Source organism: Abramis brama, assembly GCF_963993115.1.
Source record: "Abramis brama genome assembly, chromosome: 1".
NCBI classification, from domain to species: Eukaryota; Metazoa; Chordata; class Actinopteri; order Cypriniformes; family Leuciscidae; genus Abramis; species Abramis brama.
The window spans coordinates 5,401,082-5,418,532 of NC_139963.1; the positions used below are offsets into that span (position 1 = coordinate 5,401,082).

A 17,451-nucleotide genomic window follows, 5' to 3' on the forward strand; every position below is an offset into this window, starting at 1 on the left:
TAAGGTCAGGCCGTTGATGTGTATTCTGGTAGACAGTCTGCACTGTGTGTGTGAGTAGACGAGCAATGTGACCTAACCAGTGTATCAAACACTCAAATCTTCCTGTTTCTCACCAAAACAGCCAGTTTGTCTCTCAAACGCTCATCTAAATTATTATTTTATGATATTTTATTTTTATTTTTGTACGAGCAACAGCACTTTCCACATATGTGAGCCTGGATCACACAACCAGTCTCGAGTCGCACGGGTATATTTGTGGCAATAGCCAACAATACATTGTACGGGTCAAAATTATCGATTTTTCTTTTATGTCAAAAATCATGAGGATATTAAGTGAAGATCATTTTCCATTAAGATATTTTGTAAATTTCCAACTGTAAATATATATAAAAAATATTTTTATGAGTGAATGCAGCACAATCGCCAACATAAATGCACAACTTTAAAGGAGATTTTCTCAATATTTCGATTTTTTTGCACCCTCAGATTCCAGATCTTCATAATAGTTGTATCCCAGCCAAATATTGTCCTATCCAAACAAACCATCAATGGAAAGCTTATTTATTCAGCTTTCAGATTATGTATAAATCTCAATTTCCAAAAATTGACTGGTTTTTCAATTTATATATTAAAATAATTGTTTTGTGATTTGCACTTTAAACTAGATACTTTTTCATGCTATGCTGATTTAATGTAACACATCTCTAGTCATCTCTCTAAAGAATATGGCATAAGTGACGTTATTGCTTTTAAAAAAGTAGCGGGGGCACCAATTTTTTCTCTATTTGTGGAAAGTGACACAACTATACGCAGTCATTTCCAAAGCACACATGAAGAGGAAGAGTGTGACATGAAACATACAGTCTCTATGCTTAACAAAGCCCTCATTAACTTCCCCTGTGATTATACACACTAGTTAGTGTGTGTGTGTGTGTGTGTGCTGAATATGTGGGTGGAAATGGACTGGTGAAGGGAGAAAAAGCAATTATTACACAGCAAATGGCAAAAAATAGCCCCTTGAGCAGTGAGAACACATGTATTGTGCTCGTGACAAATGAATGGAGATTGAATAGTGTTTCCCAAGAGCCCGTGAGAGTTGAATGACGGACGTTTATTTCCTCTTCCTCCGCAGATAATCGCCTATCAGCCGTACGGTAAATCAGTGGACTGGTGGGCGTACGGCGTGCTCCTCTACGAGATGCTGGCTGGGCAGGTACGTGGACATGCAAATCATTTAGTGTTCTGTGTAGTCCTCGCATGAACACTGTGATCAACACCGCTGAACTGACGAAACACACGGTCTCCGAGCAACAGAGACAGAACTGAGACTTTTTGGTTTGCTTCCAAGAATTGCATTTTCATGTTACATTTTTGTAGCCGTGTTTGTTTTCCGTGTTCAATACTCATTAACCCTTAAACGCATTCCTCGACCCATGACTTACACTACCTTCCCTTCATTGTTTTTTATTTTAAAGTTAAACATCAAGTCAATTTAATTCGATTCAACAAAAAAATATTTTGGTCCTCACAGACAATTTTTCATGATAAAATTAGAAAAAAATACATAATAACTTGAAAATGTGTAGATGTGTACACATCTAATGAGCATCACTTTTCTCACTGGATTTGATTCATAAAAGAAAAACTGGTAACACTGTTCATTGGTTAACTTCCTTAGTTATTATGAACTAAGAATGAACAATACTTCTACATCATTTATTAACCTTGGCTGATATTAATTTTAACATTTACTAATACATTATTCAAATCAAAGGTTGTATTTGTTAACATTAGTTAAAGGTATTGCGGAGGATTTTCTTTTTCCGGGTGGATCATCAAGACTATTGGTCCTCCTAGTTGTCAATCATTCTGGTGATATGTTTACGTAAGGCCGTCGTACGTGCTCGTCCCTAGGTTGTTTTCGCTTTCTGCTCATGCGCACTTTCAGGTGTATATGTGTGGTGAGCTACGGTTTCAGCCATTCGTTGAAGCTCGCCGTTCTCACCGGGTTTTTTCAAAATGTCTGAGTGTCGCAAGAGAAAAAGTGTCTACGAATTGTATGACAAGAAGAGAAAGGCCTCTGAAGAAAGAAACAAGACCAGAGTGTTTTTGGGAGAATTTCACACGCTGGCGTGCGCTAAAAGCACAGGTTGGGCTTCCCACTGATGCCTCAGTCGCGAAGTTTCTACTCGACAGGTAAAGGAAAGTAGGCTTGTATGAGCCATGCCGACAGCAACTTATAAACAGAGCGTGCACGAGGAGAACTAGGCTCGTGCATGCTCTCTCGTGCACACGTTTAATAGGCGTTCCCTCTCGGGAGCAGGCGGAGTGTTGCGCATGTGCGTTTTTTCAAAAAGTGGAGAGGGCGGTTCTTTTCTAAAATTCGGGAAAATCCTCCGCTATACCTTTAATGCACTGTGAACTAACATGAACAAACAATGGATTTATATTAACTAACATCAACAAAGATTAATAAACACTGTAGCAAATGTATTGCTCATTGTTAGTTCATGTTAGTTAATACAAAATGCAGTTAATACAATACAAATACAATTTACTGAGCAAGAACTGAACGCAAGTGTCACTGATGGAGGATCTGGAGAAGAAGCTGTCAGAGATCAGAATATTTTCCATATTTCCTGGTTTCCATCCCATGTGCATTTTTGTAGTCAATCTGTAGTTTTTCCCATGATTGTCTGCAAGTGTGTCTTATTAAGCTTATTCCCCTTTGTGTTTCTCTTGTTGCTTTGTCATTTGTGGCTTGTAATGGTTCTGTTTCTGTTTCTTTATTCCTTGTGTTTCCCGTTAATATATATATTTTTTACTTTATTAATAACCCTGCACTTAGATCGTCGCCTCTGCCTGCGTTCTCCTGCTACCGCTCATTACAGAAAGTCTATGAGACAAAACATTGCAAAATAAAAATAAAAGGTACACACTGTTTTGAACGTATAGCATCTTTGCATGAGACTAGTGTCATAAAATCGCTAAATATCAGTATATATCAAAATATTTTTGCATTCACTTATAATAATGCATCAATACCTGTTTTGTGATGTGTGTTTTATTACAGTTCCAATTCTAAGAAAGAATCTGGAAGCTTTTCTGGAATCTTTTACTCTCGGGAGGAGATTATTATTAAACAAAATTATTTGAATACATTTTATATAATACAATATATGTTATGTTACTACATTATTATTTTCATATCCATGATTTCACCAGCCTGATCTCATTGTTTATATGTAGGTATTAGTACTGTAAGATTTACTAGTAACATTTACAAACATAAGTAATTGTTATATTACAATATTGTTAATTTCATTGTGAATGCAAACACTAGGTAAAGTGTGTGTGTGGTAGAACCGCACTTTACGCAAAATACATACGAATTCTCATGAGAACACAGAAAAGTTTGTAATTACAGTTTCATACACAAAGACTTTGCATTCGTACACTTCACTCTGCATCGGACATGATGAATAAACTGCTTTATTTGTCTCTTCTGGCATATTCTCTGTTCATTTCAGTGAGATTCATTAATACAGAGCGCTTCCCAGTCGTCTATACTTTCTGCCGGAACGGTTACCAAGGTTACGACGTTTACATCTCATCTTTCTTTCTTTGACTCCCGGGTCCAATTACCCAACAGAACAATCTTGTGTTTCACTCGGGAGGTTTTTGTCCCCATTTCTGCTTATGTAATATATAAACCCACTGCTGTGAGGATACGAAAAGAAATGACTGTAGAATGACTTGGGAATCATAACTGTGCACTGGTCCTCTTCAGAAACTATTGCATTGAGTCATGTGGGTGTCTGCTAATGATCCGTCTGGCGCACTTAAAAAGGGCCGAGAATGAGACTTTGAGCACAACCCTGTACCACAGAATCAATGAGTGCGTTTACATGCACATTCTCAACCCGCTAACAACGTACGTGGTCATGTAAACACGTTAAACCATTTCCGTTATCACGAACAGCTTAAGAATACAACTTTAACCCTTTCAACCACACAAAAAAAACCTGTAGTCCACACTACAAACAGTAAAAGTAGCATTGATGCGGTGTTGAAATGAGATAATTATGTGAATATGTACGTGATTGTTGAGCATTATTGATGAACACCTGCTGTTAACAAGCAGAAACAGTGAAGGAAACAACAAGAACAGAAAAATCCCCGCTATTACACATTATTACGCTTATTATTAACCAGTTTGACTTTATTTCTGTCGTATGTCTACAGAAGCTCTTACTGAGATGTTTAATAGAAAATGTCTGGTTTGATGTAACCATAATGGAGATCAGTGTTTGCTCTTGACCCTTGACTTTTTAAGAATAGACCGATCGATACGGCTAGTTTCCCGCTGCTTTACTTTAATGCTTTATTTAACATCACAACTCACATAACAAAATGAAAGTGAAATACATGAATGCTTAGGTTATGGCATCACCACCGCTAGTTATTGATTTGCCTGTAAATCGGGTTATTTCAATAAACTGATTTTTGGTAGTTATCAGCGTATTTGTGTACATGTAAAAGTTTATAAATAAATATTCATAATTTATGGGTCTGTTGAATCTCTATGACTGCTCTGATACTATACTGTAAATATGACAATATTAGACTGTTGCCATATTAAAAGATATTAATGTTACTTAAGACTAAGAAAAAGAGCATTTATCGTGATCTCTCAAAATTACCAACATTTAGAATAAAACTTGAAAACTTTCAAGACACTGTTTTGCACTTGTTTATTATTTGGTTGATATGTTTTTATCCTAGAACATACATGGAAATGTAATCACACTGCATTTTCTAACAGCCTCCCTTCGATGGCGAGGACGAGGACGAGCTGTTTCAGTCCATAATGGAGCACAATGTGTCCTACCCCAAATCCCTGTCCAAAGAGGCCGTGTCCATCTGTAAAGGGGTCAGTCCTGAAACATCCGCACCAGCTCCTGTATTTCTACACATTTCTATATGCATGAGATGCCATCTGTGTATATATGAGAAAAGAATAATGCAGAGGCGATGGTGGAATTTAATTTTCAGCTTGGATTAATAACTGGCGTACTTTAATATTGCTGTCAGCTCAAGTCATGGAAATGAGTGGAAGATAATAATATTTCATTTCCATTCTGCTTGATTATGTTCCCCTATGAGGCCAATAAGATTAATATGATTCATGGTGGCGATATAAAAGTGAGTTAAGGCAGCGATGACACTTTATGATAATGGCCCCTAAGATCACGATTATAATGTGCATCATTAGTTAATGTAGAATAGTTTCATATATCATTAAACTTTAAAATGTGTATTTATATTTGATCTTTTGGTCACAGTGTAATTTTTCTTAATGATTATAAATGAACATTATATTAAAAAAGTGTTAAATAAGACACTAATGTTATTTAGTTAGTTAGTTAGTTAGTTAGGAACATTAGGAAAATGTTTTGTTTTATTTAAGTGATTTCAGTTCATATTTAGCACAGCCAAATTGGAAAATGTTTGTTTTGGACTAGTATATTTTATAGAGGTCTGCTTCCCAACCTGAGCCCAGAGGAACTTTAAAATAAATAAATTCTGTTTTATGAATTTTTAATGGAAGTGAATCAATCAATCAAAACTAACTTTAGCTGGACAATAACTTTATTCTAGAGCTGCTGTAAAGCCAAAACAATCTCTGTTACTGTAATTTCCTATTGTAAAGCTGCTTTGAAACAATCTATATTGGTAAAAAAGCACTGTATAAATGAAGGTGACTTTATAATGACGAATAAATCATTAATATAAATGGTTTATACTTTATATTTATCCTTCCTATTTTTCTGACTGCACACAGATGCTCTTTAATTCTTGAGTATGAGGTAGATGGTCATGGGTTTAATAATCTGTCTTCTCGTCCACACACACACACACAGCTGATGACGAAGCATCCATCGAAGCGTCTCGGATGCGGTCCGGAGGGGGAGAGGGATATAAAGGAGCAAGCTTTCTTCCGCAGAATTGACTGGGAGCGGCTGGCCAACAGAGAGATACAGCCGGTTTTCAAACCCAAAGTGGTGAGTGTGAATGTGATGTGTGAATATGATGTCTGTCAGCTTTGCCAAGGCTGTTGGTGTTGTTGGATGACAGCTCACTTTCTAAGGTCACAGATGGTCACAACAGTTCTCCAGTCATACACTGTAAAACTTCGACCTGTAAATTAATGGTAAAATACAAACACCGATCACCATAATGGTGACTACAAACTTGATTATTTACAGTAAAACATCAACATCTAAATCAGGGATGGGCAACTTCGGTCCTGGAGGGCCACTGTCCTACAGAGTTTAGCTCCAACCCTGAAAAAATCACCTGCCTGTAACTTTCTAGTAATCCTGAGGACCTTGATTAGCTTCTTCAGGTGTGTTTGATTAGGGTTGGAGCTAAACTCTGTAGGACATTGGCCCTCCAGGACCGAAGTTGCCCATCCCTGATATAAATCTATGCTAATTCTCAACAAGAACATTTGTACATGTATGAAATAAATAATGTTAAACTGGTTTGTAAACTGGTTTCACGCTCAGCAGGGACGTGCACAGAAATTTTGAGGGGCAGGGGCTCAAGTGAAATAAAGGGCACTTCTCATAATTACGTTTTTTTTTTTTTTTTTTAAACAAAAAAGTATATATATTAACGCAACTCTGACTTCCTTTAAAAAAAATAATTTAAAAAGTTAATCAGTTCACACAGAAACCATGGTCTACTTAGTATTCACTAGGTTTATAGAGCAGCAAAGGAAACCATTCCGCAATGTGCATGTTTTGAAAACATTTTCTATGCTTCTAGTTTCAAGTATATATTTAGAATAACCTAAATAACTGCATCAAGCAGAGGGGCGTGTTTTACTAATAATTTGTTTATTTTTGCACAAGGCACTACATCATTTCAATTATTTTGGTGTTATCAGAATACATAACACTTTAAAATCAACACAAATATTCACTCTAAACTGAAGAGGGCTGTTGCTGCTATTTTGTTACAGATAGCAAAATCTGCTAATTTATTAATTACTCATAAATAAAAAGTTAATTCATAAATATTGTTATTTTTAATGTTTAATGTTAACTTATTTCTACTCAGTTTTATTTATTAATGTACCAGATGCAGTTACTCAGATTTACTACATTTTTTAGAGTGTATCCTCCATCTGTTTGCATCTGTAGATTTCTTCTAAATTCACCAATTTAGATTTCTAAATTTCAGGGGGAAAGACTTTTGATGTAAGTCATTACTGGGGACGTTCTGTATGCAAATTAGGCGTCAACTAGTTAAAATGTGCACACTTGCATCTAATTGACAGGGCAATGCAGGTAAATAGGATAAACAAAATAACTAAAGCATGTCACCTGGTGGTGATATATGCTTATTTTATTACTTGGCTTGGTTGAATTCCAATGTAGAATGCGGTCTGTTATTTCCATAGACTGTAAAGGTTATTTCTTGATAACAGACCGCTGTGCGGAGTATAACTGTACGTTCACACCGCCGCCGACTTGAGCTGCAAAGAAGCTCTGGCCGCCCAGTCAAAGACGCTTGTCAAAAAGTACGGGGAAGCTTGTTGACGCTTTGGCCGCTCTGACGTAGCAGCATTCTGTGTTCGATCAGAGAATGTCTAATAGGAAGAGAATTGGCACTCTCTGCTTACTTCCGGTTTCTGGACTGGCTGCAGTAACACGTCTCTGTCCATGCGGGGGCGCTCGCAGGCGAGTGCAGAATGAATGGAGGTCTATGGCGAAAAACCCTCAAAATCCACTTTTCTCAGGATATAATTTTTTGTCTAGTAATTTGAATGTTGTATTCGAAAGGAGATGCAAAGAAATTACACGTTGCTGGGTGTTAGATTTTTTAGAGTCACTTATTTGGTTTAAAAAGTCTTTTAAAATGTCAATGACGTCAGAATGCTGACGTCATTAGCAGAATGCTAGCGTGTTATGGGCAACAACAACTCAACCTCATTCAACTTTCGACCTATAACCCATGTTGAACTTGCAAAACCTACAATAAAATCTGAGATTTCTCAACGCCAATCGGGTGAAAGAGACACATTTAGCCGTCTAGCCCCATAGACTCCCATTCAGTCTGCACTCGCCCGCGATCACCTCCAGTGGAATTCTAATGGAACTGCAACCAAGATCTATACAATGGGGCTAATAGGAAGTGCCAAGGCTCTCCGTAGACGGGCTCTGGTTCGATCATGGGAGAAGAGAAGTGTCACACCATGAAATGTAAACAGAAAAAACAATGCATTCGGCAATTTAGGATATCGCGCAAGATTTTTCAACACAGAAAACATTTCATCCCTGGAGAGTTTTTTTTCGACACCATCGTATCAATTGATTTTGATTAATATACGCGAGGGAGAGAGAGAGCAAGAGTCTTGCATTCAAGACAGCGCTCGGGTGAGTGCGCGCGCACGGCCGGGGTTCTCTCTCTCTCTGCTCGTTATTATGCCCTGTCAAGCTGACAGGACTTTAAAACACATGCAAATGATACACTTTCACTCTATGATGGTTAAACTCTGCAATTAATATTTTTTTCTCGGAACTAATGTTTTGGTAGGAACGAAAGTTTACATCGTATGTTTCTCCGGAATCAGCCAGCGCGAAGGACGTCTATATTCCGATTGGTTGCTGGCGTTTTGCCGCTGCTTGCCGCTGAACCACGTCATAGCTCATTACCATAAAGTTGAGCTTCTCTCAACTTTCAGATTGACGCTCAAAACGCGACGCCGAGGAATTTGACGCTCCTTGCAGCTGAGAGAAGCCAGCTTCCATTGAAAATGAATGACTTCCGGTAACTTTGGAAGCTCAAGTCGGCGGCGGTGTGAACGCACAGTAACAGACCGTTGCCATGAAAAACAGAGCGTTGCTATGGACTCACAGGATTCTAACCGTAGAGACGGAGCGTACTATTTTCTTTAGCGGAAGCAATACAATCGGGTTTAAATCAATAAACTCCCTTTTAAATTAATTTTTTGTGTCAAATTAATTATTTATTTGGTAGATTTATTTGGGATATATATTATTAACAGGAATATATATTATTTTTCAAAAATTTAAAAAAAGCACCCCAGAAAAAAGGGCACTTTCTCTCCAGGAATAAAAAGGGCAGGTGCTCAAGCCCCCTTTGATGTCTATGTGTGCACGTGCCTGACGCTCAGTGTGGCTGGAAGTCAGTTGTAGTTCTTGTGTTTCTGCTCGTCTCTTTTTTCTGTTCTTGTCCTTCAGTGATTCTGCTTATCAGGTGTTCATCAGTGTCTCAATTCACTCACTTTTTTTAATTCACTCTGTCAAGTGGACTATATTAGTGAACTAATGTAGAGAATAGTGGTATAGGTATAGGGGTGTGATTTCAAACACAGCCGCTGAGTGTCGACTTTGAGCCCTGTTAATTCACAGTATATTCCTGTAGACTATTTTCTCAAAAACAACAGTTATTAACCAGAATGCATTGTTTTCTAAGATATATTACTGTTTTAATGGAAAATGGTATGTTATTGTCAGAATTTGGCAGTTACTCTAAACGTACCCTTCCTCAAGTCAAGCAAAAGCGCCACTTTTCACCTCAATGGTAGCCTAGTGTAATTGAAACACTTCCAAATCCCAACATAACTTAACATTAAACACACTTTTCTTATCTTGCTCAAAAAAAAAAAAAAACAGAAAAAGTTATACTTTACTTCAACATTTTTACTCAGGCCATTAAATCCTATGCAAAGCATGCTGGGAACTACACTTTCAGTCACTGTGAGTCTGGCAGTCTATCAGATCACTGAGATGAATGAATAATTTTCTTTCTTTCACTTGTTCAGTGCCTGGCAGGAAGTTAACAATTGGCGAAGGGAGGCGTTGGTGACCTGCCTAATGAAACAGTGGGGGGTTGAGAGCTCACACTGTTACAGCTCAATGTACTGTTTATAGTCTTGACCAGCCAATGAGGTCACTGACGCAAGATCATTCTGTCCTCAAAGTCAATATGAACGTCAATCTTCATGCCCCATTTTAGTTTACATTGAAGTGAGACTTGATCTGATCCATCAGGAATTATTGGTTGATGCAAAATTGGCAATATATGGCAGGCGAATGGAGGAGTCGGGTTCACAAAAAGAAGTTTCCGTGATGTCAGCTAATTTTAGAGCTGGTGGGTTATGCATTGAATTTTAGAGCTGGTGGGTTATGCATTGAAGACAAACATTTTTCCCTTTAGAATAATGTACACTGATAACTGCATAATAAGAAGGAATGTGCATTATGAATATACACAGGGTCTTTATTTTGATGATCCCTTTAACACATTCTGTTGATTATTAGTAGACTGGTAGGATTAGGGTTAGAATAAATTGAAATGTAGTTGCAAAGTTACTTATAGGCCCAGATTCGATGTGTACCAAATGTGGGCTGGATCTGGGCCGACACTATGTTACTGTCTGGGGAGAGAGTTTACGGAGAACAGAAAGCTGTGCAAACCTTTACATGCATTTGAAAAAGATGATCCCAGTGTAATGCAAGAATACAGGAGTGATCATATAAAAAAATTATGTTTTGACCAAAGTTTTGGTGATTAGCTCTCTCACTTCTAGGATGATTTCTCAGCATTTTTGTTTTGGAACCTGGCACGTCTCTCTTAGCTTGGTTAATTTACACATATATGAACACAGCAATCACACTCGAATCCACACCAAGACAATCGGTCCAAGATCATCTGACAAGGTGGTCTCAGTCCGATTGAAAACTCAGGAGTGGTTTGGTTGTGGTGATTCAGGTGCAATCAGACCAATGATAGGACACTTTTACTCGCATCTGACTTGCGGAAATACATTTCGGTACATTTGAGCCCACATGATAAAGGCCTGGACTATTTTAAGAGTCGTTTCATGTGTTGGCATCAAAACCACCCACCCTGTGTGCTGATCCTCCCTCACTGTGTTTATACTGTATGTGTGTTGAAGTTTTTAACGGGGTATAATTTGATTCATCTCATACTGTGGCCACCCATGAGTGTTTGCAGAGCCCTGGGGTTAAAAGAGCCCCCTCAAAGGACCCTATTGGTACGTCATTTCAACCTGCATATTCCCCTTCCAATCGCTTTTTATAAAACCCTCCTTTTACTGGACACATGAGTGTACATGTTGCCCGTGACGTCAATGAATTTTCTCTCATGCACTCTGCCAGCTTTTCAATTGAATCTAATAATAACCCCACGTCTTTCTTCTCGCCTTCCTTTCACAGAGCGGCAAAGCAGCGGAGAACTTCGACAAATTCTTCACCCGCACGCAACCAATGCTGACCCCTCCAGACCAACTGGTCATCGCCAACATCGACCAGAGCGAATTTGCTGGATTCTCTTTCATAAACCCCGAGTTCATCCACCCATCGTCACTTCACAGCGTGGTATGAGACGGCCCGATGAAGAAGAGGCTCAACTAACAACTGCATCCATGTTATCAATGAACTCATCAAATCTTTGTAGACAGTTGAATACCCTTTATCTGAACATATCTGAACTGAAGGGGGGACTGGAGAAGTGGTTTTGATAGATAAAAGCATGTGTCCACATTCAGACTTTGAGGGCAATATCTAATGGAGATGATTTATGATCTGTTCCAAAGCCTGGTGAGCATTTTATTGGCATTGATGGTTCTATGAAGAATCTTTAAAATCCATAGAACCTTTCCATTACACAAAAGGCTCTTTAGATTTTTAAAATGTTCTATCAATGTTCTTGTAAGAACTTTTCAACCAAAAACTGGTTCTTCTATGGAATCACTGCATTTTGAACTTTTGTTATTAAGAGTGTAGACTGACAAATGATTATTTTATGAAGATCCATCTCGGTTAGGAGACAGAAAAGCAGCTCTCTAGGCTTTTAAACAGAACGATAATGTTTGCCCTCATACTGTCCCAGACAACAACATATTGCCGGCCCAGATCCGGCCCACATCTGGCAGATCCAGTGGTCCAGTGGCTGGGCCAACAATATGTTTCTATCTGGGGTAGTAATGACAGTTTATCTAATGCTTGGATGCAGATAGAAATTATGTTCAGGCTGAGTATATTTTACAAAACCCACAGATATTTTTGATGGTGGAGAAAGTGAACGATCCCCTTTTCCAGTCCTCAGATATGTGTGAAGCATGCTGACATGAAACAGGTTTTTGTGTCCTATTCCTGATGTCCTCTACTGCCATTTCTAATGTTCTTGAATTATATATTTGTAAATCTAAATCTTGTTATAGGAGTGCCAAAATATAACTGCATCAAAAAGGTTTTTATATCCAGCTCTATATATGCATATTGATTTCCTACTAGATGGTGGTGTCCCTTATCTTGGGCTGAAACTTGAACCCTTATCACTCTTCGAGTTTTAGCATGACAACTTCCAATCCCGTCACTGCCTGCTCGCCTGGTTCCTACTTACTCAACATATACAGAACTTTTACTCTTGCTCTAAATGAGTGACTCCTCATTGATAATACGCAGGCCCATGTACCCGCTTGCATGTTCATTTTTATTAAATGCTTAATTTATCATATTTTACGATGTTTAAGCCCAGAAATGGTCTTTGGTTTAAATCTTGCATATTATGCTAAAGAAAACTAGCACTACTACAACATAAAGAGCATGTAACAAGACCAAATACATGCTTACTGTAGAGGCTGGGTCTCCAAAGCCAAATTCAGGACATATTTCACTCAAGAAATTCTTTGCTTAAAGAAAACGAAGCCTGTTTTTTAGAACCATTATGATTTTTTTGCATCGTGACATTTGCAGCACTCACTGTTAAAGGGGCTATATGTGAGAATTTCATGTATTAATCAGTTTTTATAGGCAGTGTGTAAACAGCTTGTGATGAAACTTAAAAAACGAGACCTTCCCCGACTTCCTAGGTTGTCTATGAAAGCCTGTAGACTGATTTCCGTTCTATGACACATGAAATTAATGCTTATACAATGTTCAGGATAATGTCAAATAGAGTTATTATGTTCTGTAATATCAATGTGTCATGCAAAGAATTGAAATTCATTCAAACTCTAGTCTCACATTGCCAGATCTATGTTTGTCGACCTGATGCCGGTGCATTGCGGAGCTGGTGCAAACATATCCGCATGGTTATGATCAGATGCTTTCTGAACTGCTGTTTTCTCTGTTTACTTTATTATTGAGAGGAAAGCAAACTGCACATATTTACATATTCATCTAAACACCGCTCTCAGCAGCGTGGACGGATGTTCGTTAACAGTATATTACTGTAAAGGTATTTCCAACTTCTGTTTACTTCCAAGCAAAGAACGAAAGAACTTCTCCGTGAGTATATCGGGGCGCTGAATCACGTTCATGTGTACGTTACGTGTGAACGAGTGTGAGCTGTAAGTTGATGCTGCAGTTCACTTAACGGCCACCGGTGTCGCTAATAACAAACGGTTCTGAATTCTACATATAGCCCCTTTAAAGTCATTTTCCCTAAATGCAAAAAAACCCCAAAAAACTCTTTCTCCTTACTGTAATGTGGCAAAATGCGAAATAAAGGTTTTTACTGTAAAATTGACTGTACATTAAGTTCAAATCATGGTAGTGTTTGTTGTTTGTGCTGCTTTTTACTGTAATACTTCATAACGATAATGATAATCTAATGAAAATCATCCCTGAGAATAATGAGTTTTAAAAAAACATTCGAGGAGAAAGTGTGTGCAACTGTCTTAACATGTTTGCCACAATGCAAAAAATTCCTAATGGTCTTTAAATACAATATTTCTTTCATTTAAATCATTACTATCTATGCTTAACATGATTTTGTGACTTATGTTTGAGGGGGATGAGAGGTCAGTTATGTATAACCTCTAATATAACCCTTTTTCTGCTAGTGTTTATGTCCGACTCTTCGTGTTAAATTACATGTTCTGAAGTTCTTATCAAACAGAGCTTTCCGGTATTTATCTTATATTTTTTAGTTTATGATTATCATGCATATTTGCTCTTTGAGTACTTTTAAGTAAAGCGCTAATGTTTACTGTCACACTATATTCCATGTTTTTATGTAAATACAGAGAAAGCATATATAGGCCTACATTGTCCTGCAGATTTTATACTAAGAACTGAATGTGCTTTTACTAACTTAGATGGTTTCTATGTTTAGATGATCCAAAAAGACTAGTTTGCAAACCTTTGTTATATGTATCTCTGCGATGTTTTCTATGCTGATAGTGTACGTGTAGGAGCTGTGTGTAGACGGACTGGGCTATGTGGATGTACTCATACGGTTTGTGTGTTTGAACTGCAGCTGCTGTGTGCATGTGGCGTGTCGGCAAATCAGCGCATGCGAAACGTGTTGCATGATTCCAGGAATCCGGAGTCCTCTAGCATGGGATGATTGTCACACCGAGTACGAGACCTGTCCCACCTTAACTATCTTCCATCATGTCGTTGTTGCTTTCTTTCCCGTTTAGTTTCAGTCGGTGGATGAAGAATTAGACTTCCATATAGATTCCTATCACTGTCTGATTCACCTAAAAGACAACAGGGAAAAGATGGACATTCAATTCTAGCACACTTCAGACATCATTTTTTGGATTCTCCTTGTAATCAGTACCTCAGAAATGCTGTATTTACACATTAGATGGCTCGGTTTGGGCTCTTGTCTTGTGCCAAGCCCTCGGTGGAACCGGTGAATTTCACCACTGATTCCTCTCTGTGAGCTCATGTGATCCGTCATTTTTCAGTATATAGCTATTTTTGAATTTGAATAGACCTGATGTTTGATGTGCACGCCCCTGTGGATGGAGGAAAAACAAACAGGATCAAGTAGATATTCCAGCTGTTTATTTCTTCATCCTATGAAGTAAATGAATTCATGTCATGAGTGGAAGTAGAGCCGGTCCTCTTACGAAGCGATAGAGAAAGTCTTGCAGGATGCAGGTTAACACAAGTGTCTCACATTGAGAGTATTTGGGAATGTAAAGTTAATGTGTTTTGGTTGTGGTTTCTGCATGTGAGGTGGCATTACGGAATTCACTTGACATATTAAAGTATCTCATATGAACATTCCACCCAGCCATTTCTTAATATAGATTCTACCAGGAATTATAAAAAAAATATTTATTACTACTGTTATTAAATTATAAATTCCAGGTCAGTGTTTTAGTTTGAAAAAGTTATTTCGCTCTTCATTGTTTTTCTTTAGAGAATTCTGTCCCTCTGTAGTTTGTGAAGGATAACGTGTATAAATAAATGTATGACAAAATGGATAAAGTCCATGTTCTGGTTCTTCAACGTCAGGAAGGTAATGGGGTTTACATGGGCTTGTGCTTTTTTGGATGTAACCTTTCATGTAGTGTGTAATAAAGCTGTTTGTTAATGAAAAAGGTCTACTAAGTTTTAAAGATCAAAGTGCACTATAAATGGAGTTAGTGTCTCCTAAAAGAAACAATTGATTCTGAACTGCCGAAACGTGTCGTCAGTAATTTCAGTCTCACTTCCGACATAAACCATATGGTATATGGTAATGGACATTTTGTTTTCAACTTGCGCTGTAAGTGATAGACCAATCACAACACACTGGGCCATCTGACCAATCAGAGCAGAGTAGACCAATCACAACAGACTGGGCCATCTGACCAATCAGAGCAGAGTAGACCAATCACAACAGACTGGGCCATCTGACCAATCGGAGCAGAGTAGACCAATCACAACACACTGGGCCATCTGACCAATCGGAGCAGAGCAGACCAATCACAACAGACTGGGCCATCTGACCAATCGGAGCAGAGTAGACCAATCACAACACACTGGGTCATCTGACCAATCAGAGCAGAGTAGACCAATCACAACAGACTGGACCATCTGACCAATCAGAACACACTGGGCCATATGACCAATCAGAGCAGAGTAGACAAATCCCAACATACTAAGCCATCTGACCAATCACAGCAGAGTAGACCAATCACAACAGACTGGGCCATTTGACCAATCACAGCAGAGTAGACCAATCACAACAGACTGGGCCATCTGACCAATCAGAGCACAGTAGGAGACCTCCAAAACAAAATTATGACCCTTTAAAATAGCATCATAGGGACACTTTAAGACATATTGAGTGCATTATTCAGCACAATAAATAAAGCACAATAAATACAGCATGTACAACATAATGATCACAGAAAGCACATCACACTGAACAGTCAAAGGTTCAACTCAATATATCATAATATATAGATGTACAGTGAGGAAAATAAGTATTTGAACACCCTGCTATTTTGCAAGTCCTCCCACTTAGAAATCATGGAGGGGTCTGAAATTGTCATCGTAGGTGCATGTCCACTGTGAGAGACATAATCTAAAAAAAAAAATCCAGAAATCACAATGTATGATTTTGTTAACTATTTATTTGTATGATACAGCTGCAAATAAGTATTTGAACACCTGAGAAAATCAGTGTTAATATTTGGTACAGTAGCCTTTGTTTGCAATTACAGAGGTCAAACGTTTCCTGTAGTTTTTCACCAGGTTTGCACACACTGCAGGAGGGATTTTGGCCCACTCCTCCACACAGATCTTCTCTAGATCAGTCAGGTTTCTGGGCTGTCGCTGAGAAACACGGAGTTTGAGCTCCCTCCAAAGATTCTCTATTGGGTTTAGGTCTGGAGACTGGCTAGGCCACGGCAGAACCTTGATATGCTTCTTACAGAGCCACTCCTTGGTTATCCTGGCTGTGTGCTTCGGGTCATTGTCATGTTGGAAGACCCAGCCTCGACCCATCTTCAATGCTCTAACTGAGGGAAGGAGGTTGTTCCCCAAAATCTCACAATACATGGCCCCGGTCATCCTCTCCTTAATACAGTGCAGTCGCCCTGTCCCATGTGCAGAAAAACACCCCCAAAGCATGATGCTACCACCCCCATGCTTCACAGTAGGGATGGTGTTCTTGGGTTGGTACTCATCATTCTTCTTCCTCCAAACACGTTTAGTGGAATTATGACCAAAAAGTTCTATTTTGGTCTCATCTGACCACATGACTTTCTCCCATGACTCCTCTGGATCATCCAAATGGTCATTGGCAAACTTAAGACGGGCCTTGACATGTGCTGGTTTAAGCAGGGGAACCTTCCGTGCCATGCATGATTTCAAACCATGACGTCTTAGTGTATTACCAACAGTAACCTTGGAAATGGTGGTCCCAGCTCTTTTCAGGTCATTGACCAGCTCCTCCCGTGTAGTTCTGGGCTGATTTCTCACCTTTCTTAGGATCATTGAGACCCCACGAGGTGAGATCTTGCATGGAGCCCCAGTCCGAGGGAGATTGACAGTCATGTTTAGCTTCTTCCATTTTCTAATGATTGCTCCAACAGTGGACCTTTGCTGCTTGGCAATTTCCCCGTAGCCCTTTCCAGCCTTGTGGAGGTGTACAATT

General features: G+C 38.7%; 1 protein-coding gene across 2 annotated transcripts in view; it reads left to right on the forward strand.

The window, feature by feature from the left end:
- prkcab (protein kinase C, alpha, b) overlaps positions 1–15,285 on the forward strand; it is a 178,246-nt gene extending 162,961 nt beyond the window's left edge. For both annotated transcript variants that reach the window (XM_084108985.1, XM_084108984.1), the window contains 4 exons: positions 1,133–1,213; positions 4,826–4,933; positions 5,925–6,065; positions 11,277–15,285. In XM_084108985.1, coding sequence (XP_083965111.1) covers positions 1,133–1,213; positions 4,826–4,933; positions 5,925–6,065; positions 11,277–11,444 — 498 coding nt within the window. In that variant the 3' untranslated portion in view covers positions 11,445–15,285. The remainder of the gene's footprint in view (positions 1–1,132; positions 1,214–4,825; positions 4,934–5,924; positions 6,066–11,276) is intronic.
- The last annotated feature ends 2,166 nt before the right edge of the window (positions 15,286–17,451 follow it).